This window comes from Phaenicophaeus curvirostris, chromosome 5, assembly GCF_032191515.1.
Source record: "Phaenicophaeus curvirostris isolate KB17595 chromosome 5, BPBGC_Pcur_1.0, whole genome shotgun sequence".
Taxonomy (NCBI): domain Eukaryota; kingdom Metazoa; phylum Chordata; class Aves; order Cuculiformes; family Cuculidae; genus Phaenicophaeus; species Phaenicophaeus curvirostris.
The window spans coordinates 10,030,042-10,056,836 of NC_091396.1; the positions used below are offsets into that span (position 1 = coordinate 10,030,042).

Consider the following 26,795-nt stretch of genomic DNA (forward strand, 5'->3'; position numbering starts at 1 on the left):
GGATGATTTTGCTTTTTCTGCTTTCTAAGAATCTTGTGAAAATGAGTCCACTGTGGATTGAAAGGCATTCCAATATTATGAGGATGAGTGTGGTGGAAGGAATTAAATGTTCTCCATTCTAAAACAATCGAATGAATGCCAAGCAGTGGTGATATGAAATGACTGAAATTAAGCTCTGGCTCAAACCAGGTGTTTTGTATTCCCACAGTTCATTGACTCTGACTCTGATTTTGATGTCAGATAATACGCTGTCATTTGTTTAGCTGAACTGAATCAAATTGATATTACGAAGTGCTAAGTGATCTGCACAGTAATATTTTGTAATGTTATTTGGCACACATAAAAATAATTTTAACAATTACTTGTAAAAATAACTTCCAGTCGAGAAAAGATACTAATCATGCTGGTTACCAAAGAGCAGCAGGAGCGCATGAAATAGTTTATGTGGCTTTCCAGATTCTATTAATCTCTTTTTTTTCTGAAGGTATTCAGATGATAGTTAAAACTTTTGCTGAAAGCTTTCACTACATTTTGATGGATGTTACCCTTTAAATGAGTTGTTTTAAATCCCCTTGGTTGAGAAAGACTTCAAATTCTCTCTTCAGTGCTGCTTTTTTGAGCTTTGTCCTGCTTTCTGTTCTTCAAAATGAGGAAATGGGAAATCTTTTTAATCATTTGTAAAGTGCACAGCTGAAAGATCTAATTTAGCTTTAGTTTCATGCCACAGGATTCTGTCTGTTGCCATTTAATGACTTTTTTCTGTGTGTGCCTTCATTTCTGCGTTGCAGAAACAAATGGACATAAAGGGAACAATTAATTTTTACCAACTTCAAAATGTCAGTAAGGCTGTCTGTATTTTAATGACATTATAGACTTATAAAAATCACACTATTAGGACTTTTTGGAGGACAGTATTTCCATAGGGAAGAGCTACTGAGTCAACCACCCACCCTCTGCCTGAAGCACAAATATAGAAAGGGGATCTAGAAAACAGCATAATTGTTTTCAATTTTTGGATGTTTTCATTTAGGCCATAATCAAAAAATATTGAAGTCTATCTAGAAACTACTTTAGCTCCACTGGGCTTTTTGAGTAAGCCTTAAGCTTGTAGAGAGTGGGTCATTATATTTGAACTGGAAACTGAAATCATAAAATTGAGCTATTAACTGAAGTTGAAAAGGTGACTTCAGTAGGCTCTACAAGGGTTTGTGAGTTTACCTAAATACACTTTTCAATTTGAGTTACCACGAGGACTCCCGAGAGCTTATACTAATTTAATTATTAAATCTTGACTTCCTATATACAGGAGAAGCGGAGATGCCGCATCAAGGGTAGCATGTTCCTACAGTAAGTAGAACCACAGCCATGAGGAGGAGGGCTAATTGCTTCCATGAGGAGCTGCCTGCACATGGCTGTGGTGTGCTGGGACTGCATGGTGCCTTGCACCCTCATTTCTCTCACGGGAGAGTTTCGCACCTGTACTCCATTGCATGATATCAATCTGCCCAGAAGAAACTGATAAAAAAATGCAATTGCAAATTCGCAAGTATCAATTCTGTGATTTTTATTGACAAAGGAAAGTCTTTTAAATGTGAAAAGGAAAGAGGGTAGCAACTTTCTCTCTGTAACAATTGGTGGGTAGTCCCAAATTCACTCCTTGACAACTTCCACTCGCACAGAGGCATATCATAGGCTTCACAGTTTTCTTCCCCCCCTCCTCTCCTTTTTTTTGTTTTAACTTTTATTGTTGGAAGATTTGTGTTTCAGACTTTCCCTAAAGGACTCCCTGTTCAATGTCTTTATTAATGACCTGGATGAAGGCATTGAGTGCACCTTTAGCAAGTTTGCAGACGACACTAAGCTGGGTGGAAGTATGGATCTGCTGGAGGGCAGGGAGGCTCTGCAAAGGGATCTGAACAGGCTGGACCCCCTGGGCAGAGTCCAATGGCATGAGGTTTAACAAGGCCAAATGCTGGGTCCTGCACTTGGGGCACAAGAACCCTTTGCAGTGCTACAGACTAGGAGAAGTGTGGCTAGAAAGCTGCCTGGAGGAGAGAGACCTGGGGGTGTTGGTTGACAGTGACTGAAAAGGAGCCAGCAGTGTGCCCAGGTGGCCAAGAAGGCCAGTGGCATCTTGGCTTGTATCAGAAACGGTGTGACCAGCAGGTCCAGGGAGGTTATTCTCCCTCTGTACTCAGCACTGGTGAGACCGCTCCTCGAATCCTGTGTTCAGTTCTGGGCCCCTCACCACAAGAAGGATGTTGAGGCTCTGGAGCGAGTCCAGAGAAGAGCAACAAAGCTGGTGAAGGGGCTGGAGAACAGGCCTTATGAGGAGCGGCTGGGAGAGCTGAGGTTGTTTAGCCTGGAGAAGAGGAGGCTGAGGGGAGACCTCATTGCTCTCTACAACTACCTGAAGGGAGGTTGTGGAGAGGAGGGAGCTGGCCTCTTCTCCCAGGTGACAAGGGACAGGACAAGAGGGAATGGCCTTAAGCTCCGCCAGGGGAGATTCAGGCTTGACATAAGGAAAAAATTCTTCACTGAAAGGGTCATTAGGCAATGGAACGGTCTGCCCAGGGGGGTGGTTGAGTTGCCTTCCCTGGAGGTGTTTAAGGTGCGGGTGGATGAGGTGCTGAGGGGCATGGTTTAGAGATTGGTGGGAATGGTTGGACTCAATGATCCAGTAGGTCTCTTCCAACCTGGTGATTCTATGATTCTATGGTTTTCAGCAGCTCCAAGCAAGTGCATTGGTGCCCTTCCCATCAACTCGTTCTGGCATTGTAACATTTAGACACTCATTAGCAAATGGTGTAGTTTTGTTTTTCAAAATCTAAGTTTCATTACTTGGGAATCATTGCTTCCCAGCCAAATACATAAATGATGACAAGACAGCTTACAATGTACAACAGTAAAACATTTTAATTCCTTTGCCATATTTTGTGAATTTGAGAGTTTGCTTACTTTAAAAATCAAAGCAAACTTTGGGAATATGAAGAGGAGGGAAACATGGATACAAATCTAATACACCAAGCCCTAAGTTGGCCAACAAATCCAAGCACTGTATCTTTTCTATAGATTGCTGTCTATCTATAGATTGTTCACATAGGTGTGAATTTGTGTCATGGATAATATCTGTTTCTCTGGGCTGTTTTAAGTTTATCACATTCCTTTAAAAATGCGAAGGTCAGCTGGAAGCAGGAGAAGGTCACTGCTTTTCTGGAGGAATGCCCTGAGCCTGCGCCCTGCAGGAGATTGGAGAGATGTGAGCTGGTGACACCACAAGTAGGGTAGTGAGTGGAACTGGGTTTCCCAAGCTGGCACAAAACCTAGCAGCCAGACCTCACATGACAACAGCCTCACACACCAAGGAGATGGCAAGCAGAATTTACGGTATTGTTTCTCAGGATTTCATTTGCTTGACATAAACACTAATCTAAGGAAAACTCTTCGTTGTAGAATTCATCTATTCAGGCATCTGTCAGTCTGTCAGTGCACATAGAAGTAAATACACACTGGCAATAGTAACAGTGTAACTGTTACATTTTTTAATAATTAAAACAATATAAATCTCCATGCTAGAGATGACTGCATAATTAGAATATCAGTCTGGAATAATAATGATTTGATTCAAGTTGCAGCTTTATCTTGTGGAATTGTCAAGGAGCTGTAGGTATCAACAATGCATGCTTTCATTCCAGGCCTATCATAAAGCTGGATTCTCTATCTTTTGATTTTGGTTACTGTTCAGGAAGTGGTGATGAATTCAGCTCTTGTGTCTGAATCTTAACCTTATTTAGAAGTTCAGGGATGTCTGAATGCACTATGCTTTGTTCCTTATTTCCTTCTTCTGCAGTTACTACTGAACTATTAATTGTGGTTCATCCACTCTTGGTATGCATTTTTAATTTGAATAGCAGATGTTAAAATGCTTTCAGGCACAAGTGATTTGGATTTTGCTGACATAATTATTGGCTTCTATTAAATAAGAGATGTATTATTATAATAAACATAACTTTCTTTGGGATGTACAACACACAGTTAATGATTTTGAATGCAAATGTGTTCTCCAGGCAAATAAATTAAGTTATGCCTGGCTGGAAAGTCTTAGGGTGTTAAACAAGGAAAATGAAAAATTAAGGCTGTGATTGCTCCCCTCCATCCTAAAGTTCTCTTTACTGGAACTACATTAGTAATAGGGGAGTTTGATTAAACCCTTTGTTACTTACTTGCATTTATAGAGTCAAATGTTCAGCTGTCTTAGCTCAGGATGTTTAAAGCAGTATAGACTTTGGCCAAGCGTCAAGTATTTTTAAAAAGGATTTTCAAGAAACGGCTTATCCTTCCACTCAGGTTAAGGAAGAGATCATGTCACAGATGTGTTCCCAAGACTAAAAAGCTTGTGTGTTACAGAGAGGGCCCATCAGTCCTGTAATTACCTTGTTTTCATAAAAACAGGGGGTCAGACAATATTGAGAGTAGTAGAAGCAACCAGTGAAAAGTATTTTCTTTAAACAGGGTTGTATATGAACTAGAGCTCACCTAGGGTGTCAGAACTGTTGCTATCAAGCAGGAAACTATTATCACTAAACTGAAAGGCCAGCTGTGTTGGAAGTGCCAATTACTGGTAACGTATGAGGTGGGTTTCTTAGTCTAATTGGGAAAAATTTTTAAAAGACAGTCAAAATCATGTGAGTGAGTTGTGAACTTTGTGTTCCTCTAGGCAAACTACCAAGGTGGATTCCTAAGGGATTTGGGGAAAATACTTCTAAAAAAGTGTGATAGATGTCTTCTGGGCATCAGAGCCTTGTTAGCGATCTCCTGCCTTTGTCCTGGTTTTACTGTACCAATATAAAGTTGAGAACTGCTGATGCAGGAGTTCCTACAGACTTTAGGAAATAAAGTTTGTACAATACTTTGCCACAGTATGGGTTTCCACAGGTGCAAGCTATGTTTCACTCTGTAATTTTTACATGAGTAAATGGAGAACAAAGAGAAGTGCTATCAGTTACTTGACTTGGAGGAGATTGCAGTGCACCCACCGCGTATCCTCTTTACATCCTTACATATATGAAGATATTAAATAATATACATGCTCACAGGGTGTGTTTGATCGCCTAGAGCAGCATCTTCTAGTTCTTGCCTGCATCTTGGCCCACCTTAACAGCAATTTTTCTGCCTTCGCTTGCTTTAACCTGATAAATTTCTCTGGCCACGGGGATTGTCAAAAAACAAAATCAACAGCCCAAGATGTACTTTTTGTCAATGAACTACCACATGTGGACCAACAGCCCAGGATACAGTTCGTCTTTCTATGATAAGCGTTACCAGGACAAAATCAGTTTGGTCATATTGGCTTGAGGTGTTTCCCCAGTGCAGAGTCGTCCTTATTTATAGCTGTCTTCACTGCGCACCACTCTGAAAGCTTTCCCTTCAGCTCATGGTGCAAAAATAACATGGTCTGCAAACTACTGTTGGTGTTTTAAGCTAATTTCAGTTCATGCTGAGGTGGAAGAGATTCTGCCCAACATGTGACTGCCTTTTCTTTCTGCTCTTGCCTCCTGCATTCATATAGGCTCCTTGATGAACCCTGTGCAGCTGAGGATATGAGATAACACCAGATAACAAAAAGGACAAAGCACATTTCTCACAGTCAGAATTTGGAGGCACCGTTTGATCTATTGCCTCTTACTTTTTGCTGTAAATCATGTAATTCTCATTGTAAAATTGTCCCAATCACTTTCTTGTTTTGTTTCTCTTCACAGAGTGATGAGGTTTTAACAGTCATCAAGGCAAAAGCACAGTGGCCTGCCTGGCAACCTCTGAATGTGTAAGTAGGGAATAGTATGTCTCAATAGCCTTGTGTTGAGTGTTGGCTAATGGAACGCTCTAAACTGTTTGTCTCATATAATCATTCACTCTTGTAAAGAAACAATCTAAAAATATTCTGATAGATGAGTTTTTAATCTTTTTTTTTCTTTTGCCAACTGATTCTCTTTCTTTCCTCTTTAGCATCTCTTCGTTTTTTTACATGCTCTGGTTCACTGTTACTGCAGAAGGATTATCCCATGGAGTTCGTGCCTTCATTGAACGTTGTGTTTATTCAATGTTTGCTTGAATATATATTATACAATCCTACACGTAGTAGTATTAGCATCCTGTGTCCCACACTGTGACAGCAAACTGTGTCAATACCACAAATCCTCAATCTACTAACAAAAAAACTCTTAAAGGACTAATTCTTTAACATGCTTCTCTGAAATACTCTACGATAGCATCCTGATCCTGACGGTAGTATAGCCATGTCTTTTTTTCCAAGTAAGAAACCTACCAAGCTTCCCAGGTTCCTCACTTCAGCAGAAAAAAAGACAGAACTCTTCTTTCATGACACTCTTGAACTTACTAGTTTTCTTGGGCAGGTGTGTGTGTGTATGTGTGTGAGGGTTGGAGTGGTGGTTCCTACAGAATTTATCTGTGCTTAGTCCAAAGTTTATGCTAATTATCCAGGCCCAAATGGATGAGACTTACAAGAAGTGACTAAAGGTGAGAATGCATTATAAAGGGTCACCCCATTAGCTGAGAGTCAAATGAAGCCCTTAGAAAGCAGGGCAGTTAGTCTACTGCAGGACTGAACAGACCAGGTAGACCTGTTTCCTCTGTAAAAAGGATGAGGGAAGCAGCTAGTGGAGAACTGCATCTGGTTTTGTCATCTGTATTTTGGAAAATATGTGAAAATTTGGAGGTTAGTCAGAAAAAAGCTGCTAAAGAGTTCATTTTTTAGGAAACATCCCCTACTGTAAGAGGCTTAGAAAGTCTTAAGCAGCTTACGACTTAAGCTATTCAGTTTATTCCTTCCCCTCCTGAAAAAAAAAAAAAAAAAAGGTTAGAAGGTGAGTGCAGCTTAAATAGTGAAAAGATTTCTGATAGCTGATCCTTCTTTAATCTAGAAAAAAAAAAAAAACCCTATGAAATCCTTCATAGCATGGAAGCTAAGGAAATTTGTGACAAGAAAATTCTTACTAAAGGTATGGGAAAAGGCTTTAACAGAGTGACTAACCTTCAGAGTAGCTTACCTGAACATGAGATGGATTTCCATCACTTGAATATATTTTAGCCCTGACACAGTTTTAGGCTTTGCACAGGAATTGTGGGTTATCCTTTCTTTTTTTTTTTTACTGTTTTTTTTGTAATTGGTCAGTCAAGGTGACAGTAAGCATTCTTTAGTTATAGTCTTATTCACATGAAATCTTCAATATTCGGATTTGGTAGTGTTTGCCGTATAGTAGTCCTGAAAAGCATTTTTTGTTGCTGCTACCTTTTTTTCTATACTCCAAATCAACATTTTAAAGTGGAAACTTTTATCCACTTCTCTCTTCTACTATGTTTAAGTTTCTGACCGAAACAAGCCAATTGGGTTTTTTCCTTCTAATTTTGGTTGCTTTCCTGAAGTAACATTTCTGTATGGCGTTCTCTATCAAAGTGACCGATACTACTATTAATTGACTGCTCTGGGTGCTTGGAAGGTTTTGGCACTGGCAGGAGAGCAGGTTTGTATTTTGTTCACAGAAAGACAGAGAAAGGATCTCCTGCTCCAGAGTCTCAATCCATCATCTTCCAAATACACTGAATATATTACATAACAAAAAGCAAAGCTAATTAAAGTATGTTGCCCCTGGTCATAATAGCTGGTTTTATATAGCACTGAGAAATTTCACAAAAAAAGTTGACAGTAAACAACTTCAGATATTTCCTAGACACATTCTTTCATAGACACACCTGCAAATGCTTCTGCAACATCCTCCAGATGTTCTTTCAGTCAGTTCTTACCTTTTCTGTATGGCAATTCTCACCTTTCAGTAACATCAAAAGGAGTAAGTCTTGGTATTTCTGCTTTCAAATGCTGTGCAAGTGTTCCCTTAACCAATGTTCCTTCACTTTACAGGTACTGTTAGAATTTGGGCTTTTAAATAATTTTTAATCATGTTTTGTCATTATGTCCTTCATTTTGATTCCATTCTAAAATGTGAACTAAGCTTCAAAGAAAACAAAACTTTCAATAGTCATTGACTTCTGATGTTAATTTCCCATTTCCTGGTATGGATGGTTTTTGGAATTTAAATTAGAGTTTTGGAAGTATTGGATAAACATTTGATTTATTATTATGCATAACAGAGCTACCTTCCTCATCAAGAATTGACTAAAAGCCACGAGTAACCTTCTTTTGCCTAATCATTAATTATATAATCCAACGTACAAAATACAGTGTGATAGCAGTGTCACAATGTGTCACAATAAGCACAGCCAAAAAACCTTCCCGAATGTGTTTTACAGCAATTATAAAATGTGTAATACTAGCGAGCCAATTTATGGAGGCTGCCCCCAGGTTATCTGAGAGTAACAACCCACAGTTAACGGGGCTCAAGTGTAGCTGACAGTCACATACTATCATGGCAGGGAGAGTTACAGGCTCAGTATTTGCTTGTCGTAGGCAGACCCATCTCTTTCAGGGGAAACCCAAGAGAAATGAAACCCCATGGGAGCATGGACCAAGGTTCAGCACAGCTCTGGGCACCAGTCCTACTGCCTACATGAGGTAATCTCCAGCCAGCTAGGATGGGCACCACACCTGCACCTCAGACTTCCAGGTCCTCTCCTGTCTTTCCAAAACAGCAAGGTAGACTATAGCATCTCCTCCTTGCTGTACAGAGGTTGTAGCAAGGCAGGCTGCTAATTCTTGACGTCATCTTGACCAATTGGTGATCCCTTGTATTTCTACTCCTGTCATCTGTAGTAACGTGTGAGATGATGGTCTTGGCTGGGCATCTCTCAAGGATTCATCATGGAGTTAGATGGCTTTTCCTCTACTCTGTTGATATCAGTCACTGAAGCTCAGACTCCTGAGGCCAGTTGTACCTCATTAAGTAATGTTTCAAGCTCTGTGTGGACTGAGGGCATGGAAGTTTGTAAGCCTATGTCTAAATCTGACAGTGATGCTTTTGGCTTTTGACACCAGAGATAAGAAGGGAAATATAACTGAGAGCATTTCTTCTGCTTAGGAAGAAGAAAATAGAGACTTCTCAGTGCAGATCTAGTGGACAAAAAGTGCCTCCCCTGGGAGAGGTCCTTGTCTTCAGATGTGAGTTTAGATGTAGGACATCACAGAAGGGTCTGAGACAAGTTGCCAGTCCTAAGCAGGGAAGCATTTAATGGCACTAAGTAATTTTCTTAAATGCTTTCTGTTAATTACAGGTAAGGCCAGTGCACTTTAAGATATTGTCATCCGCCACTACAGTATAGTGCTGTGGCACGTATATCCTACCATGGACTTAACACTTTGTTGTCTTTTATCATTCCTCTCTTCTGTTTCTATATATGCTTACTCTTTGTTACTGTTTTTTGGGTTTTTTCCTATCACTCATTTTCATTATCCTCCATTCACTTTTTTACCCAAGGCACTGCCATGCAGAAAATTGTTCAGAGTCGTTGCATGCAGGAGACAGTTTTGGATGATCTTTTTGAATGGTTACCCAACCAAGAGAGCAGTATTGGTAGCATGAGAAGGACAGCCAGACCAAGTAATAAACAATTTCCTGTGGCTTATATTTGCATTACCAAGTTATGTGTCTGAAATTCTGACTTTAAAGTACTCCCAGGGAATGCATTCTTCCTTGAGTGTAATGGTAGCAGGATACAGCATGCTGTCAAATGAAAGTAGTTTGTCTTATCTTACTTGTATATACAAGAGCACAGCTCATTGCTTCCTTCCGCTCATCTGTGTTTCAGGCAGAATCAAATGTTACTTTTATATTCATCTGCAAATTCTTGGCCTTTGGCAGTATGGAGGATAAAACCCAGCAAGTACAGATAGTAGAACCAGTATCCAAATCTGCATATCTGGCACCTGTAAAATAATCAAGCCATGACAGAGGAATTTAGGGATAAAGAAGGGAAGACTTTTAAATGTGGTATGCATCAGATTTCATTGGAGCTAAAACCTGTAATTATCTTGCCTTGTATTCCCCTTCCCCAAATGGATGCTTCCTTTTTTTGTGGGGCTGGGGGAGGGTTTTAGGGGGAGGGGAGTGGGCCTTTATTTCAAATCCAGGTGTCTCTACAGTGAGAACGCCTGTTTCATTCAACAAACACTTTTATCTAAATAAGAGCTTCCCAGAATAATTCACAAGAAGAAAATAAGTATAAATCCTGATCAATTAGTCCCACTCTATAATGTGAATTACAGAGTCAGTTACAAGAAGAAAAATGGGAAAGAGCTGTCAATTCCACATCTTGGCATAAGCTGGATTGTCTTCAAAATGGTGAATTCCAAGACATGCAGTGTTGTCAGCTCACTTGCTGTTTTTACAGCTGCCTGTTTTTTCACAGTCACTATGTCCTCTGTGACTCCTCAGCATCAGGGAAAGGCATTATCATGCACATAACTTTCATTTATGTAGCAGCATGTTTGTTGTGATGATTGGTGAACAGGAGAAAGCAGATCCTCCAGATGGATCTTTGATTTTCAAAAGTGGCAGGACCTCCAAGCATCAGAATAAGGAATATCACGTCATACAGCTCTCAGCTCTCTGGAGAAAAAAAAAACCAAACAAAAACTGGAATTGAAAATGGATAGTTGGAACAGAAGTCACACATTAATAGACATCACTCTGGGTAGTTCCTGACATTTCAAAAAGATGCCTCATATAAGTACACGGCTCTTAATACAGGCAAAGAGAGAAATACTTGAATTGTAACTCTTGTATCTAATTACTATTTTGTAGTTCTGGTAAACCAGGAAAGCATTCAACTCCATTCATCACTATGGAGTGTGGACTTACATGTACATAGAACCTAATGCTACTAAATATAAGTACAAATCAGACATAGAAAGGAAATTTTATTCTCCTGTATGTCCATTATTAAACATTGAGTTCCTTATAAATTATTAAATACTGCTACAGGTAGTGCATCTATATGTTCATTTTCATATATTCATTCTGGCTTTTCCTGATACATAAACCCACAATATTGATTAAAAAAAAAAGTATATTAATAGAAAAAGTAGCTTTAACTTTCTGTGCTAAAAGCTTTCAGATTCTAAAAAAAAACCAGCAAGGACAACTCACTTCCTACATAAATTGACTGCTTATTTTCCTGTCTTTTCCTGCTACAGTTTCAGTTTGCAGCCCTAGTTAGTAGAAAGAATATGTTTGGATAGGCGTCCCTGGCATTATTACTAAGAACCTCATGAATTTTCTAATTATTATTTTTTGCAGTTTGTCTAATTATTTTATGCTTAGTAGGTCAACCTATGGACAATATATTTCATTGCTAAAATTCAAAGTATTTTATCTAGGAAAACAGCATAGTTAGAGTAGCCTACATCGCAAGGTTAGGCTTTTCTGATATATTCACAAACATTACTTTTCATCCTCTCCTCCCATTTTTTTTTTTCTTTTTTGCGAAAACACTGCTTTCCAATCTTTTAACTCCTCAGTACATTTGATTTTACAACCAAGTCATTTTTCTTTATTATAATGCTGAACTATTTGAAGTTTGGAAAATTACCCCCTCCTTTCTTATGTCTGTCCTGTTTCCATTTCATCTTTCCATGGTGTTTGAGCAAGCAGTCATGGTCCTGTGATTTTCCTCTGCCTCTTAAGTGTGTGCAGAGCGTACTTTTTTCTTTTCCATGCAGAGAGACTACTTTTTTCTCTTTCCCATTTATTAGAAGATTACCTGAAAACACTCCAGTAAGCACTTGAAAGTGAAGCTTAGCAAAAAAAAAGGAGGCCTATTCCTTTTCACTTCAGATGGATACAACTGTTTGGTCCAAACAGTTTATAAGTTAGTATGGTTGCCTCATCATCCCATATAAATTATTCCATCAATCCCCTTCCATTTCCAGGGGTTTTTTTCCTAGGTGGCAAGGAGGATATCAGAAAATGCGAAAGGATATTCCTAAATATGGTTTTCAGCATGGAGATACATAGGAGGATGAAACTAGGCAACAAAGTAAACTGTTCGAGAAATCAGACAAAGAGTATGCTATAGAAATGTGATGGAAGATGCAAAAATGCTCTGATCCAAAATATGTTTTAGTTGATGGATCATACTAGCTGGAGAAAAAAAATATTGACATACTCTTTTGCATTTTCCTTCCTTTGTTCTTGAGTGAAAGCTCTTTCAGTCTTTGCTTTCTTCCAAAATTATTCTGCCGCAATTCAAGCAATAAGTGTTTGTTGTATGTTTTGATCCTTCAGTGAATTTGCTATGATCAATGAGTCTTCATTACAGCATCTGGGGATTGACAGCCAAGTCACAGATGAGTAGGGAATCACATCGCTTTAAGGTTTTAGAATTTCTTTGTTTCTTTTTTCTACTTCTTTTTTATTATCATTTTTTACTTATTGGGGCTTTTTTAGTATATTGTAATCTTCTGCTACTCCTGTGCACACAAAACTTCTCTTCCTTAATGTAAGCCTTCACATTTAGGTCATTGAGTGATTACTTAGATGTTGTTACACGGAGAACCAATAAGTAATAAATGGAATTCTACTATCTTCTGAATGTCGTGAGTGAACTCTCTCTTCCCATCTTATGCATCGTTGTTAAAAATCTGTATTTACTGTGTCTGGTATTCAACTCTTTATTACTCACACAGCCTTAATGTGATGTTGTCTTACTGATAAATGCCCTTGTGTAAAACTAGCCAAGGTTATATATACAGTTGCATACTTAAAAGAAATTTTCAGCAGTGAAAACAGCTTTACTAACATTTTGATACTTCATTAATGTTACTGATATTATCTAATCAAGTTCCATCAGATGACAGAGAGCTGAAACATAAACTCTATGCCTGTAAAAACAGTGTGTTGCTGAACCTCTCTCTTGATCCTCTCACATGTTGCAAGTTTTGTGAGGTTCAAGAGAGAGGTTAATTTACAAAAAGACATTGGAAGGCATTTAGGCAATCATTTGCTGTAAGCTTCCACTTCCTGAAATGTTTACATACCTAAATAGCTACTAGTAACATTACTAAATGCATAAAAATACCATCGACTTTCAGGGTTGAGAAAGCTCATTATATTTTCCAAAGACAGAAGGGATCACAGATCACAACTAAACCTTGTTAACTTCCATCATTTACTTATTGCCCTGCGTGTTTTATTGGTGAGGGCCTCCTCTTCAAGCATATCATTTAAATTAGATACATATGGTCAGCAAATTAAATGATGTCCCCCAATATGGAGAAGACTTTCCTGATACTTGGAAGATCTAGGTTTAATGCTCCTTTTCTCCTGACGAGATCTGAATGTCAATGCTCTGAATATAAAATGCAAACCAGCAACCTGCACAATGAGCCCTTTTTCTATTACATATCATATTCTTGTAGCTCAAGCCTTGCTATTTTACATAGAATAATTAAATATTTATTAGCCAGAAAACGAAAGCAGTCACTAAAATTTGCCCCTCAAGAAAAGGGAGGCAAGACAGAAGAGTTCTGTGGTGGATATTAACAGCTAAAATGTTTGGTAAACAGTGAGTTAACCAGCATTGTAAGAGAGGGGAAGGGTATGTGTGGAGTAAGTACAGATCAGTCTCATGGTCCCATTAATTAGAAATCACTATTTTATGGCACTTATGCAATGATTATAGCCTTTTCAGGTCCCTGGCAGCCTTGGAAGAGACACTGTTCCTGGCCAACAAAATACTTTATTGCAGTTTTAGATTTATTTTTTTTTTTAAACACCATCACATTCCTTAAACTAGAATACAAGAATTAGGTACATTTTGGAAAAGAAAACACTTAGATTTCTCCTTTTTTTTGACTGGTATTAGATGAACTCAATTTAAAAGACAATGTTTCCATTCACCTAAAAATGCAGTTTTAAAAGAAATTATAATTTGCAAATATTGATCTTCCATTACTTGGTTAATTTCTCTGTCCTAGAAGAAGGACAAAGTTACATACATTTGCATTACATTTGTAATAAAAGGAGTAAGTTTTTTAGAATGAAGATTTCAAGTAGACATTTCCTTTTGTGTTGTCCTATAAAAATATATATATTATTTGAGGGATCATTTTAAGGTTTTCTGAAAATATTTTAGAAGCAATATTTTTTAGGATTTATGTAACTGATCTTTACATCTATGTACCTGAAGAATTTGAGAAATTAAGCTCCTTATCCATGTGAATTATCTCCTTCTAAACTGCATATGTAGATAAAATGTACATGCACACATGGCACAACTAAAGCTGGCATTTTTTTTTAGGAAGACCTATATTAAAAATATTTATAGAATATATCCAAGATCAGTGCCTTATTGCACTACCTATGTTTGGAATAATGTGTTTTGGAGAGCTTAATACGGAGATTGTTACAGGTAGTTTCATTGCCTCGACTGGTGATCTTACCAGAGGAAAAAAAGATTCCTGTTTTCTCCCCTTTTATTTGCTGCCTCTGGTTTTGGAAAAAAACAAGTTAGTGTAAATAACTTGCTTCTTCCCTTGTATCATGTTACCAGGTTTTAATTTTGACATCCTCCACTGCAGTTAATTATTATAAATAATAAAGTTAAAATAGTTAAGCAGTGTATACCAGCTACATTTTTTAAGGTATTTCTGATAAGGTCAGTATGTGCTTAAATCATGCATGACAGCAGCACAGGTCTGAGCCAGTCTGAACAGAAAGAGCAAAGAAGGTACAGTTGTGCAGCTTTTCGATCAGATTAGACCCCAACATGTGTTCAGCACGAGCTCACACCGACACACTTGCTCCCAAGTCTTGCAGCAGCTGCTGCTTGAATGCACTGAAATAAAACCACCTCAACTGCATATAATTGCAACTTAAATAACCTTCCTACAAAAATTCTTTCACTTTCTGCAGAGAATGTTACCCTTTCTGTAAGGACAGAAAAAACATGACATCTTCAGATCTGATAGTTTTTCTTTAACTGTTAGGAAATCCACACAATTAAAATATAGTCCATTTTGTTGTGTCCTTATAAAATAAGCCCATCTGTTTGCACATCCCTTATTCTGTACGCTCTGTGCCAGTAAGAGGCCGTACCCTCTGTTTGAGTAATTTACTCCCACCTCCTGGCTCAGCGTGGACACACCTATGCACTAAACCACACCAGAACTCCTCTCTTACTGTCTTTCTCTGGAGCCAGACATTTTGCTGTGTGCAATTCAGAAGCCCGATATCAGAGCCAAATGCTGTTCCCTACTAAATCTATATTAATCAGCATTGAGAGGGGAAGATTCAAATCAGTTCACCTTTCAGCTTTGCTAACAGAGAGGCTTTAGATAAAAAATAATGAAATGCTCAGAGCCCTAGAGACCAGACAACGTCTGTAAGTTAATTCTGTGAATTAGTCTTCCTAGAACATCTTATTAAGGGTTTACAGAATTTTTCACAAGTACCACATCAAACTCCTCATAGCACACAAGGTAAAAGTCATTGAAAAGTATCTACTAACTTTCTTTAATCAACTTCAACAGAGAGGAAGGGGGTTTGAATTTTGCAGTCATTCCAGTTCCTATTCGTCCACTTAAAGTATTTCACATGAAATGAAACTGTGCATTTAGTCTTTCTAAAATATTATGTAGTCACAGAAGTTTTGTTTTCTGTGATGTCCAGGTGAACAAATTCTGAGGTTAGTTGCTCACTTTCAGTTACGTGACTCTTTTCCAATTTAGAATGCTGAAATGATTTCCTGTCCTGCCATGCAATGGGCTGCCCATAAATAGCTGGTATTGGTATCAGAATGTAATTTATAAAAACACACATCAGAAATGAATAAATTATTCAGTTGCCTAATTAATCAAGTCCTCAGACTACCCAGCTGAGAATTAAAAAAAAAGAAGACATGTTTGAACATTCATACTTGTATTTGGGTTTAACCGGCATTCCAAATGGCAAAATACAGACTGAACTGCAATTAACCAGCTGTAATGGACATAGTTTCAATTTCATTTGTTGTTTTCTCCAAAGTGATAAGAAAAGCTCAGATCACGGTCCTTTAATCATCTATGCACTGTATATCATTAACATTTGATTATACAAATTGCTTATAAACAGTGTTCCACCTAATGATTTGAAAAATAAATCATGCATGTATAATTTCACCTAGTGTGACTAAGAGTCAGTAGAGGGCTATATACAAATAAGAAAGCTTATTATTTGTTGCTATCCCTTATATTCCTTATAACATTCATTTTTCTTGCATGCTTGTTAGACATTTTCTCCTAATTGAATGCTACATTTATCTCATGGAGTTCATCATTCCTTCAGTTTTAGATTATTTTCTAAAAAAAAAATAATTCAATTAATATCTGTACTACAGATAAATTCTTCTGTCAGTATGCATGGTAAGGCCATTAATGTTAGTTAGATTTACTTCAAAGTTAAGGTGCAAATAATTTCATTGGTGTGTAACTATTCATTTAGCATATGGAACAATTTCATGCATTTGACTTCCCTCATGTGAATAGTTATCTAAATATGATTTGTGAGAGTAGTCTCTCTCCATACAGCAAAGTGGATAGCATGAATAGTTCAAAAAGAATAACTGATTAAAAATGGAACTTAAATGATCTATCATGCTAAGATAGTTTCAAATTGTTGCCTGAAGCAAACATTAATGACCATTTGGGGGATTCTTGAGGGGGGTAAAATAGCATGTTGTTAACTGCAGCTAATAGCTTAAAATATCACCAGGTCTTTGACCATAGTGTGAACATTGCTTGGCTAACACATGGTTGGGAAGTTTGCCATAAAAACCAAACCAGTCATTGATGTTCTAACAGCAACATTACTGTACTCCTCATGCACTGAATTCACAATAACAAGATTTTCCGTCAGTAACAGCTGCATCTACGAATATAAAACTTCCTGCAAAGAAATAATTAAATTTGTCTGTCTCATTGATAACAACTCATCGTGAGCAACTGAAAATAAAAGGCCATAAAATTGCTAGTAGCTAAAGAATGAAGGATTGAAATAAGGAATAGGCTGATGAACTGTCTGAGTTACAAATTTATTCTCAGTAACTTGCCATTTTAATGAAGTGGGATGAGTGAAATGTGGTTATATTTGACACCTCACTGGATCTATGTTATCCTAAAAGAAAATATATAAGGTTTTTGCTGAAGAATTGTGATACATTTTTCTCTTGACAGATGAGGTGATTTAAATTTTGAGATACTTGAAAGTATTCTTTTAAATCCCTAAGTGTCTCTCTCCAAGTACAGATATGCTTTTATAAGAGTAAGAGTTGTAATGTTGTATTGTATGTCCCATATTTTGCCTTAAATAGGTGCTCTGGGACTATTTTAAAAAGATTCTCTGTGAGGTATGTCTTGTCTAAATGTAAACCCCTTCTTTAATTCTACGGTGAAAGCATTACAATCTCTATAGTGTATGTATTTATAACCATGAAGAGTCTTCATAATGAATAGATACCTGAGTTGTCTGCATCCATAAGAAATACACTACAAGGGGAGTAGATCAGCAGAGTGAAACAGTACTGTGTGAAAGCAGAATGAAACACATTTTGGGGATGGAAGATTGCTTTGAGTGGACACTGCGCTGGTCACATGGAGTGTGGCTGCCTGCTGGCAGCAGGAGCACAGGGGAAAAGATCCAGGCTAGGTTGATCAGAAAGAAATAAGGTCTGCACGCCGAGATTGCTCTGGGATGCAAACCAAAGCACAATGCGAAATTCACTTCAACAGTGCACCTCTGATCTCAACTAAAACACCCATATACTCATCCGTATGTTCTCATACGGGATCCCATGCAGTGTCATTACAGGTCACAATTCATTGCTGGCACAGAAGAGGAGAAAGTGATTTCAGGGTTTGTCTTAAAAGAGGAAAATTGCATATTCAGTCATTTCCTTATCTGAGTGAATTTGATCAATGGATTCTTTTTTTTTAACACGTGTAAAATGTTAGAAACATTATATCTCAATTAAAGTTCACCTTGAAGGGTGCCCATTATGATACCTTGGTTGAATTTCACTGCATGTTAAGTGTTTAGACTGAAATTTTCGTGCTGTTTTCCTTTGTGTGGCTGTGTAACTATGATGGTCTTGTATTGCCATGTTCTGGAAAAACTCAGCTGCATCCAACCAAGTTTAACAAATGTACAAAGATCTCAGTATTCCTATAATCAGTTGGTATCATCTGGTAGCTCATTATTTCTTCAGAAACTGACCTTATTTGTAATACCATGTAAAACATAAATGAACGAAAAAAGTTTTGCAAAAGCCCCCACTATGGAAGCCAGTAAAATGCAGTGATAAAAAAATCAGAATGCAGAGCTCAGACTGATGGAGGAAACATTTTCAGATCAAAGCCTTTTGGAGTGTAAAATAATTTGAAATAGTTAAAAGTGAGATATTTTAGTGAACCTGCAGGAAGAAGTGGAGGAAAATGGCACATATGAATTGGCATTTGCTCACTGTAGCATGGCCAACAGTATTAATCGTTCAAGAACCAATTGAGACCCGAGTTTATATAACACATAGGCAGATGTAAATGTGGAACACTCCTTCTTTACTGTTTCCATAATAAGTGATATTTCCTAACATTACTTATAAGGAAAAAAAAATATCTTGAAGTCCTAAATCTAAGAGATTGTCAAATTCCAACCGACAATCTTAGAAACTAATTTCTTCAAAGTAAAAGCTTTCATAGGAAATATAACAAAGGCAAGAAGAAGCCATTTTTCAGAGGGAAAATACATTATCTGTAGATTAAATGCTAGCACCTCAACTAAAACAATCATCTTGTTCAGATTTATGAACTTAATTTTTTGGATGAGATCTCTTGTTATAGCCATATATGGAAAAATGCTTTCTTGATGAGTATTATGAAAATTATAATGAAAATGCTTTGTCTTTAAAAGATAAAGGTTTCCTATTCATCTGCTCACAAGGGGATAGGAGTGAAATTTTAATAATTAATATTTCTGTGTTTAGGATTTAAAAAAAAAATCTAGTTAGCCATAAGCTGCAGTAGTAACAATAAATTCTGGCAAAACTTTCTAGGCATTCCATATCTTTTTCTACAAAGTGATATAGTCATAAAAAAAATTATAAAAACCATGTTCTGGTAGCTAGGTGCTTCTTAAGTGTAATCCTTTGCTAGCGTGGATGTACTATTTGAGCCTTATATTTAAGGGTCATATTAAGTTAGTTTGATGACATGCATCCCAGGAGTAGAATATGATTATCATAGACTGTAAAGATTTCTATTTCTTCCCCCCACCTACAAATATAGTGTTCTGTAAATTATATATTTTTATTCTTGCATGGTAACATTTTATTTTGATAGTGCCACTACAGCATGTGTGGCTTTACTTTTTATGTCTGTACATTTCTGGAGTTCTCTTTCCCCTGCCCCAGATCCTTATCTCTCTTGTTATCTCCCACTCTCATGATATGCTATCTATCCTTAAATGGGGTAAAAGACAATATCTCTCAAACCAGGTGTAGATGAAGTTTCCTTCCACAAAATTACAGTATAGTTACTAGGAAATATTTTTTAAATTCGGGGATTTTATGTACAAAATGAGAAGAAAGAGAAAGCCAGACAGAGTTCCTTGTTTCTATGGCAACACAATGGTGTGTCTAGCTCAGCTATTTTTTCCTTTTATAATTTCATAGGTAGTTGGGGTTAATCCAGTGAAATTTAATATTGTAAAAAAATAGAAGAATTCGACCCTTGATCTTTTCAGAAAGAGTAATGCATAAAGAACAATCTGATGTAGAAAACTATATATACTGAAAAAGTCAGTTGGGAGTTTTGATAATATAACAGCAAATACATATTTCTTTCTGGAGCTGCAAAACAATTCTGAGTGTTCCAGCTTTGCATCTGGATAATGGTTAAACTATATTTTAGGTCAGAAAACTTCCTGCAGTATATAACTTCTCTGCACTGTTGATGTGCTGTCTTAAGCATCACTATTTTCCCTAAATTGTGAGATGATCCATGCTCATATGACTTGAACTTCTTTGGAAGTTTCACAGATGTGTCAGTAAGCTCCTGACAGCTGTGTGCAGGAGTAATTTACGTTGAATGAGGAGTTCATCCATCAGCAAAGCTAATCAAAACACTTTTGTTAAAAGGCTTTGACTTAAAAATGAAAGCTTTCACATAAGAATCAGATCTAAGTGGTAAATTTATGGTTTCACATTGAAAACAGAAAAATCTTTTTAGTGTTTTTTAGAGTGTTTTAGTATAAATTCTAAATTTTATCCAAAAGGAATCCTTGAAGTAAATCTTGGAAAAAAAATATTTTAAAAATCTATATAATAATTGCATTTTTACTAGTTTTGCTATTTGATCTAAATGTGAGATTGGATGTTATTGCGCTCAAAATGCATGTATATACTTGGATAATTAATATAAAACCTTTAATTATATGAATTTCATTTTAATAATATTTTAAGAACTTAACAAGAATCAGTAAACCTAACGCCATATGCTGCCCTAGCAACTTGGTTATTCTACTTTAATGACTCTACAGAGATTCATTTAAATGAGCAAAGAACAAAGTCTCTTTATTTTTCACAGAAAACAGGACTCAGCAATGCTGGGTTGTATACTAGCAGCTCAAGGCTGTAAATTTCTGCTTCTCCTAGCATGCAGTCACATGCTGTTGTAAAGTACTGCATTTACCCAACTCTTTGCATTTATAGTTGTATGACTAAAATACCTATTCACAACACTTATAAAAAGAATTAATGTCTTAAGTGTTACATGTATTGTTGAGACATAGGGAAACTTCATTGTCTGACAGATGGCCTGACGCCCACATTAAGAAATTTATAATTCAATCTCAAAAAGTAAGGCAGGACTTGTGTTTTTTGGAAAAGAAAAAAAATTGTATCAATCAGGTTTTTGTCAGAGCAAGCACATATGGCAGTTCCATTTTCTATCACGTACCATCTACTCTCTATTTAAAATTCAAATGTCACTAGGCAAAGAAAAAAGTTGGATATTGAAACATAGAAAAGATTTAATTAAGAACAATGACTACAAGAACTTTACAGTAATTGTTCATGGAAATTAATGACAAACCAATTAAATTGAACATACTTAACCAATTCTATACTTGCTATTGTTTTCTTTACATGTGACTTACACTGGTAGTTACTGTTTTATGATTATTTCCCTACCATCTGTTGTCTTTCCTTGTGCCAAAATAATTTCCCTTTATAATTTCATGAGTAATCGTGTATGGATTATTTTCACGCAATTATATGTCTACTTACTAATCCTAGCTCCTCATTCTTGTGTAAACACCGATTAACTGGAACAACTGCCATTTAAATTTCTAGTGAACAGAAATCTGTATGCAAAATTTCAAACTTTCAATTTTTATCTCTTTGCATTGTTATGAATATAAAAATAATTAAACATTTACTCTACCTCTTCAGACACCGAAAGGTGTATGTAGCTTAGATGTACATAGATGCCAAATGAAATGGAATATGTATCATATTAATACAGATGGTGAGATTTTGGAATCTTTAGAGGTTACACAGGGACCAGGGAAATGTAAAATGCAATTCTGAGCTTTTGACACTTGTAAAATAAATTATTTTGAAATGCATGACAATGCTATTTTAAAATCTTTGAAATTAATTTGAAGGAAGTGGTTGCGTCACCATCCCTGGAGGTATTTAACAGATGTGTAGATGTGGTACTTACGAACGTGGCTTAGCGTTGAACTTGGCAGTGTTAGGTTTACAGGTGGACTCAATGATATTAAAGGTCTTTCCAGGCTAAACAATTCTGTGAATCTGAGTGTCTACATTTTGTAGATATTCCAGTAAATAGCCTCAATTTTTTGTTAATAAATTAAATTGAACCAAAGTTCATTGCTAAAACAGTATCGTAAATAAGTCTATGCTGTTTGTTTGATACTGTTAAAGGGAGAGGAAAGGATCAGAAATCTGGCTGTGATAGTTCTTATTTTGGGTTGAAGAACTGATCTCTCATCACTGTTTCTCAGGAAGAAGAAAGCATGGTGAGAGCTTTGTAGCTTAGCCAGGTGAAAAGAAGATACAAACCAAGTGTGCTCTTACAACATCTTGTAGGCTCTCCTTTCTAAATATAGTTGTAATTACTCTGGAGAGACAATTTGTAGCCCCAAATCTCCTAGGAAGTGAAGAACAGAGAAGTTTCCTGAATTCACCCAGGCAGAGTCCTTTAGCTTCGTAGCCAGACTGGCCTGGGTAAGATGTAATCAGCCTGGCCTGTATAAAATAAACACAGTAATGCCATATGTTGCAAAAGGATTCATGAAAAATGGTTTGATTGCAAATGCACAGTAAATTATCTGAAAAGTGACACGAAGCTTTTCTAAATAGGAGCAAATATTGACAGCATCCTGTGGTATAACCACACCTATCTTGGTTTGTGACAACCTGCAAAGAACACACGCAGCAGTTTTCAGAAACGGCAGTCCTAACTTGAATTAGCTGAGAATATTTTTCAGTGAGAAAAGCCTGTTCACATTTATTAAGCCTATCAGTAAGGTATGCCCATTCTGAAGGTATTAAATAAAATAGCTGGTATATTAATGAATAACATATCATTATTATGTAAAGCAGCATTCCAGGTATATTTCAATGACAATATAAAAATGTCTGAAAAATGCATTGCACAAAGTCCCTTCCTTTTGTAATGATTTTAAAAAATACTCAGATTAGTGCTGTTTTAGCATTTTAGCATTTGTTAACGTCAGTGGTAATGATGTAATCCCTTAGTTCTGTATGCAATTACATAGCCGTCACTTTTAGCTGGTTATGGGCAACATTCTCATTTTAAGCACTTACGTACAGCAAAGTAAAGAGATTGTTATGCAGGCCATTTTGTAGTCCAAAACGTAAATGTATAAATTTGTTGCACCTTGCTTTTGTCTTTCATTATGAAATAAAACAGCCAGACTCTTACTGTCTCCTTCTCTGATTTGTTGCTCATAGACAATAACAGCTTGGCATTAAAGCACTTTTTGACTTTTTTATCTGTATGTCAGTCAAATTTCATTGATTTAGTATTCATTTTATTGTAGTTTTCTTTTCCCTGAGTCTTTTGGGATGTGCACGTGTTTAAATTATTCATTAGGTTAAAGTCTTACCTGCCCTACATTTAAGCATAACTCTTCTTGAGTTCTCCCTCTCTTTCTGTGCAGCTCTGAGCTTCTGCTTTTATATTCAGGTGTTGATACCTGTGCATAAAACTTTTTTGTCCTTGGAATTGTCTTAATAATTTTGCTTCACTTTATAAATGTGTTTTTTAATAATAGGTCATCTAAATATACCCTCTAATTTGTTTTGTTATTTGCAGACTTCTAAGAGAGTATTATTTTTTGTTCAGTTTTAGATCTTAATTTTCTTAATTTATTGTCTTTAAAGCTAAGTGCCCTTCCAAGATGTTATGATTTTAAAGTTTATTCAATAGAATAGATATTTTTTAGGTGCTGCTGGTAGGCAGGATTTGCAGAGTTGGAAGTTCAAGGGTGTGAAATGTGTTCCCATGCTCGTCATGATATTTGTATCAAGAGCAATAAGTTCTCAAGATGAATAAATAGATCATTCAGCATGGCAAGTGTATATGTGATGTAGTGCAAGGCTCTAAAAAAGAAGGATGTAACTTTTACTGACTAGAGGTATAATAGGCAAATCCTTTACTATTTTCCTAAAATATGCAGTTTTCATAATCTATGTAGCAGCTGAATTCTCAGCTTAAAAAAAAAAAAAAGTGTTTTCACATCATCAGCACCACTCAGAAGTGACACTAAACCAGTCCCAATGTGGCCCACAGCATTCATAACTACCTAGCACCTCCAACAAACACCAGACTTGGACTGGTTTCTCTGGAGTTTACACTTTTTTCTTCCTGAAAAGGCAATTACGTTATCCTTAGCACAAGTGAGATCAGATCCTGGTATGCCCAATGAATCTAGTATCCGGGCTCTAATAAGAGTCTTAGTATGATTATAGCTTAATGAAGCTCTGTGAAGAAACCTGGAGAGGTTTAAGCTATTTCAAACTACCATACTCTTCATATAGTTATTAAATCCATGGAATCAATCATTTTTTTTCCCCCAGCATAAAATATATAAGACCAACTGAATTCCAAACAGCTGTCTTAAAAACTAGTGGTTTATGCTCTCCTGTTCTCTTTAATATGCCCACTTAATCACAACATTATTTTTAACCCACAAACAAAATCAGAACTTTGATAAAGGTGAGGCACTGAACAAATTCCATATTTATGTATATGTTTCATGTTGTTGGCTTTTCCTCCACTGCTGCATAACAAGCATCTAATACATTGCTTTAATTTATTTGAAAAAATGATTTGCATTTGTGCTTCCACAGCTAGAATCACTTCTAATAGACAGCCTGGTGAGTTTAACAGCTAGCAAGAGATCCTCTGCACTACACTGCACTTTGCAGTGGAAATACAGATGCTCTTCATGTTCAAATCTGTCCTAATATAATAAGCTTTTGTGTTGCTGGAAAATTCTTTATGCATGGATGAAACAAATGGCTTTCTTAAATGAATAAAATACACATAGCATCCAGTAGTAAAATTCACATATATTTTAATGGTACAAGCTCAGCCTTATGAATGGTCTTATTTGTTGAGCTAGTTGGTATCATAGGTTACATATTTAGGCTGCTTTTTTCTACTTCTCTTACTTATATACCAATCATATTAAACTAAAAGCAACCTTAAAGTTTTATTCTGCAAAATATTTTTTTTTACTATTTCTATACAGTAACTCTTAACAAACATCTTCCTTATGTGTGCTGTATTACCTTTGAGAAGGATATCAGTAGAACACAACATTATTGATTCAACACTCAGAAATATGTCTTGCAGCAAGTTAAGCTTTCTGTTGGTTTGTCAAAGACTTTCTTAACACACACGCATGCTTATAGTGATAGCAACTAGATTGTCACTTAGGGGAAAAACTTACAAAGCAACATCATGTTTGTGCTCTTAACTTCAGAAAAAACATTAAACAACCCAGTGGTGTGGGGCAGGGGGTGGCCAGGAAAGAGCATTTTCTTATACTGCTCAGTATATGGCTTCCCTATAGCTGGATAATCATGCTACCAAAGAGAAAACAGAAAACATTAGGATGCAGGACACTTATGTAGTACTTTGCTTCACTCTGTAGTATGTGACAGGAATTGTCAGCAGGCTCATCAGGCTCACAGTGGAAAAGTACTGTCTGCTTCAACCAGGACAAGCAGGATTCCCCAGCCCTTGAGGTTGTCACCTACAACTTAACTAATGTTTCAGATTTGCTTTGCAACTCATATTTGCCACTGTTTTTATGCATGTATATGTGTAGGGGAAGAAAAAGGGACATAGTTGTCTCTTACAGGAAATTCACATCAGTTTCAAACTCTGGGCTTGTCCAGTGAGCATTACCAAATATGTTCAACCTTCCTTAAAATTTAAAAGCCTTAAGATGGCAATATTGTATTGAAAGCAGAGATAAAGTTGATGATCTAGATTCCGATTTCATCAGATATGCTGACAATACAGATGAAAAATGTCACCTTTAGGGTGCACTTGGGTATGCTGTTACACTGTTCTCCTTCAGGGAGATCCATACGTCAGTCTTGGCATACAAGAACCAGATATTTTGTTGAGGTATGCATGGAAGTACTTCGGTTCCTGCCAGCTTCATAAATTCGTCATTCATGTGGATACTGGAAACATCTGAAATTTGTCATTTTATTTAAAAAAAAAAATAATCAACGAACAAAAACCAAAACCACACCAAATATCTCTATTGTATAAGCCCAAACAGTGCTTATCCCTATGGCTACCTAGTAGTTATTGATGGTGCTTATATCGTTCCATTTCTCTTCCTTAATTACAGCAGCTCAAGAAGGACTGTGAAAGTTGGGCAACATTGTACAATTGCGGTTCAAATCTCTATGCTTACTGCTAACAAATATCCACACAGAAATTACTTAATACAATAAAGCAGCATGTGCAACGAATAATTTTTTTGATAATATATATTTTAAATTCTTCATTCTTAAACCTTCATATCAAAAATTTCTAAATGCCTAACCTAGCACGTTATCCTGCACTGCAGGCAAAGTGTATGTGCATTGTGTACGTGTCTGCACAAGAGCAGAGGGAGGAAGAGGAGAAAACTTGCTTCTGTTTGTCCTCTATTAATCTGTAAATTTCTATGTTAAACAATTATGTGATAAAATAAAATAGAAGTGGCCAGGAAACTCTGTCTTAAAGAAGAAGCAGGAGATAGGTAATTTTTGTGAAATGCTCTGAAGTTGGAAATTATGGGACGCTGGGGTTTACTGATCTAAACAAGCAAAGGCTTGTAAGCAAAAAGTATCTCTTGCTGAAGTGTTCCTTTACATAGTTTCAATAATGATATAGTTATAATTTAAATACACAATTAATTTTGATTTATATTAATAACATGGTTAATACAAACCATTCAAAGCTTTAATTGTACACACCTATCACAGGAATAACAGGTGGCAAAAGATTTCAATTATAACGTGTCTAAGGTATTCAGGTGATTTCCAACCTTCTGCCTTTACATGGTGCGTTTGCATCTGCTGCTCTCGTCCTTTCTGAGTGAATGTGTGCACAAAACATTGAAATGTAATGTTTTGCAATACATATGAACCAACATAGTATCAGCTCAGGTGCCAAACACAGTAGCGAGCAGGTCCACACTGCTCATCTGTTCCCCTTGAAAAAGCTGACCTGC

At 36.6% G+C, this 26,795-nt stretch overlaps 1 protein-coding gene across 1 annotated transcript in view; it reads left to right on the forward strand.

Annotated features, from left to right (window-relative positions):
• The window catches only part of SPON1 (spondin 1), a 224,826-nt gene that overhangs the window by 184,210 nt on the left and 13,821 nt on the right, over nucleotides 1-26,795 (forward strand). Inside the window, exon 7 of the mRNA XM_069857516.1 lies at nucleotides 5,760-5,824. Within this exon, the coding sequence (XP_069713617.1) occupies nucleotides 5,760-5,824 (65 nt within the window). The remainder of the gene's footprint in view (nucleotides 1-5,759; nucleotides 5,825-26,795) is intronic.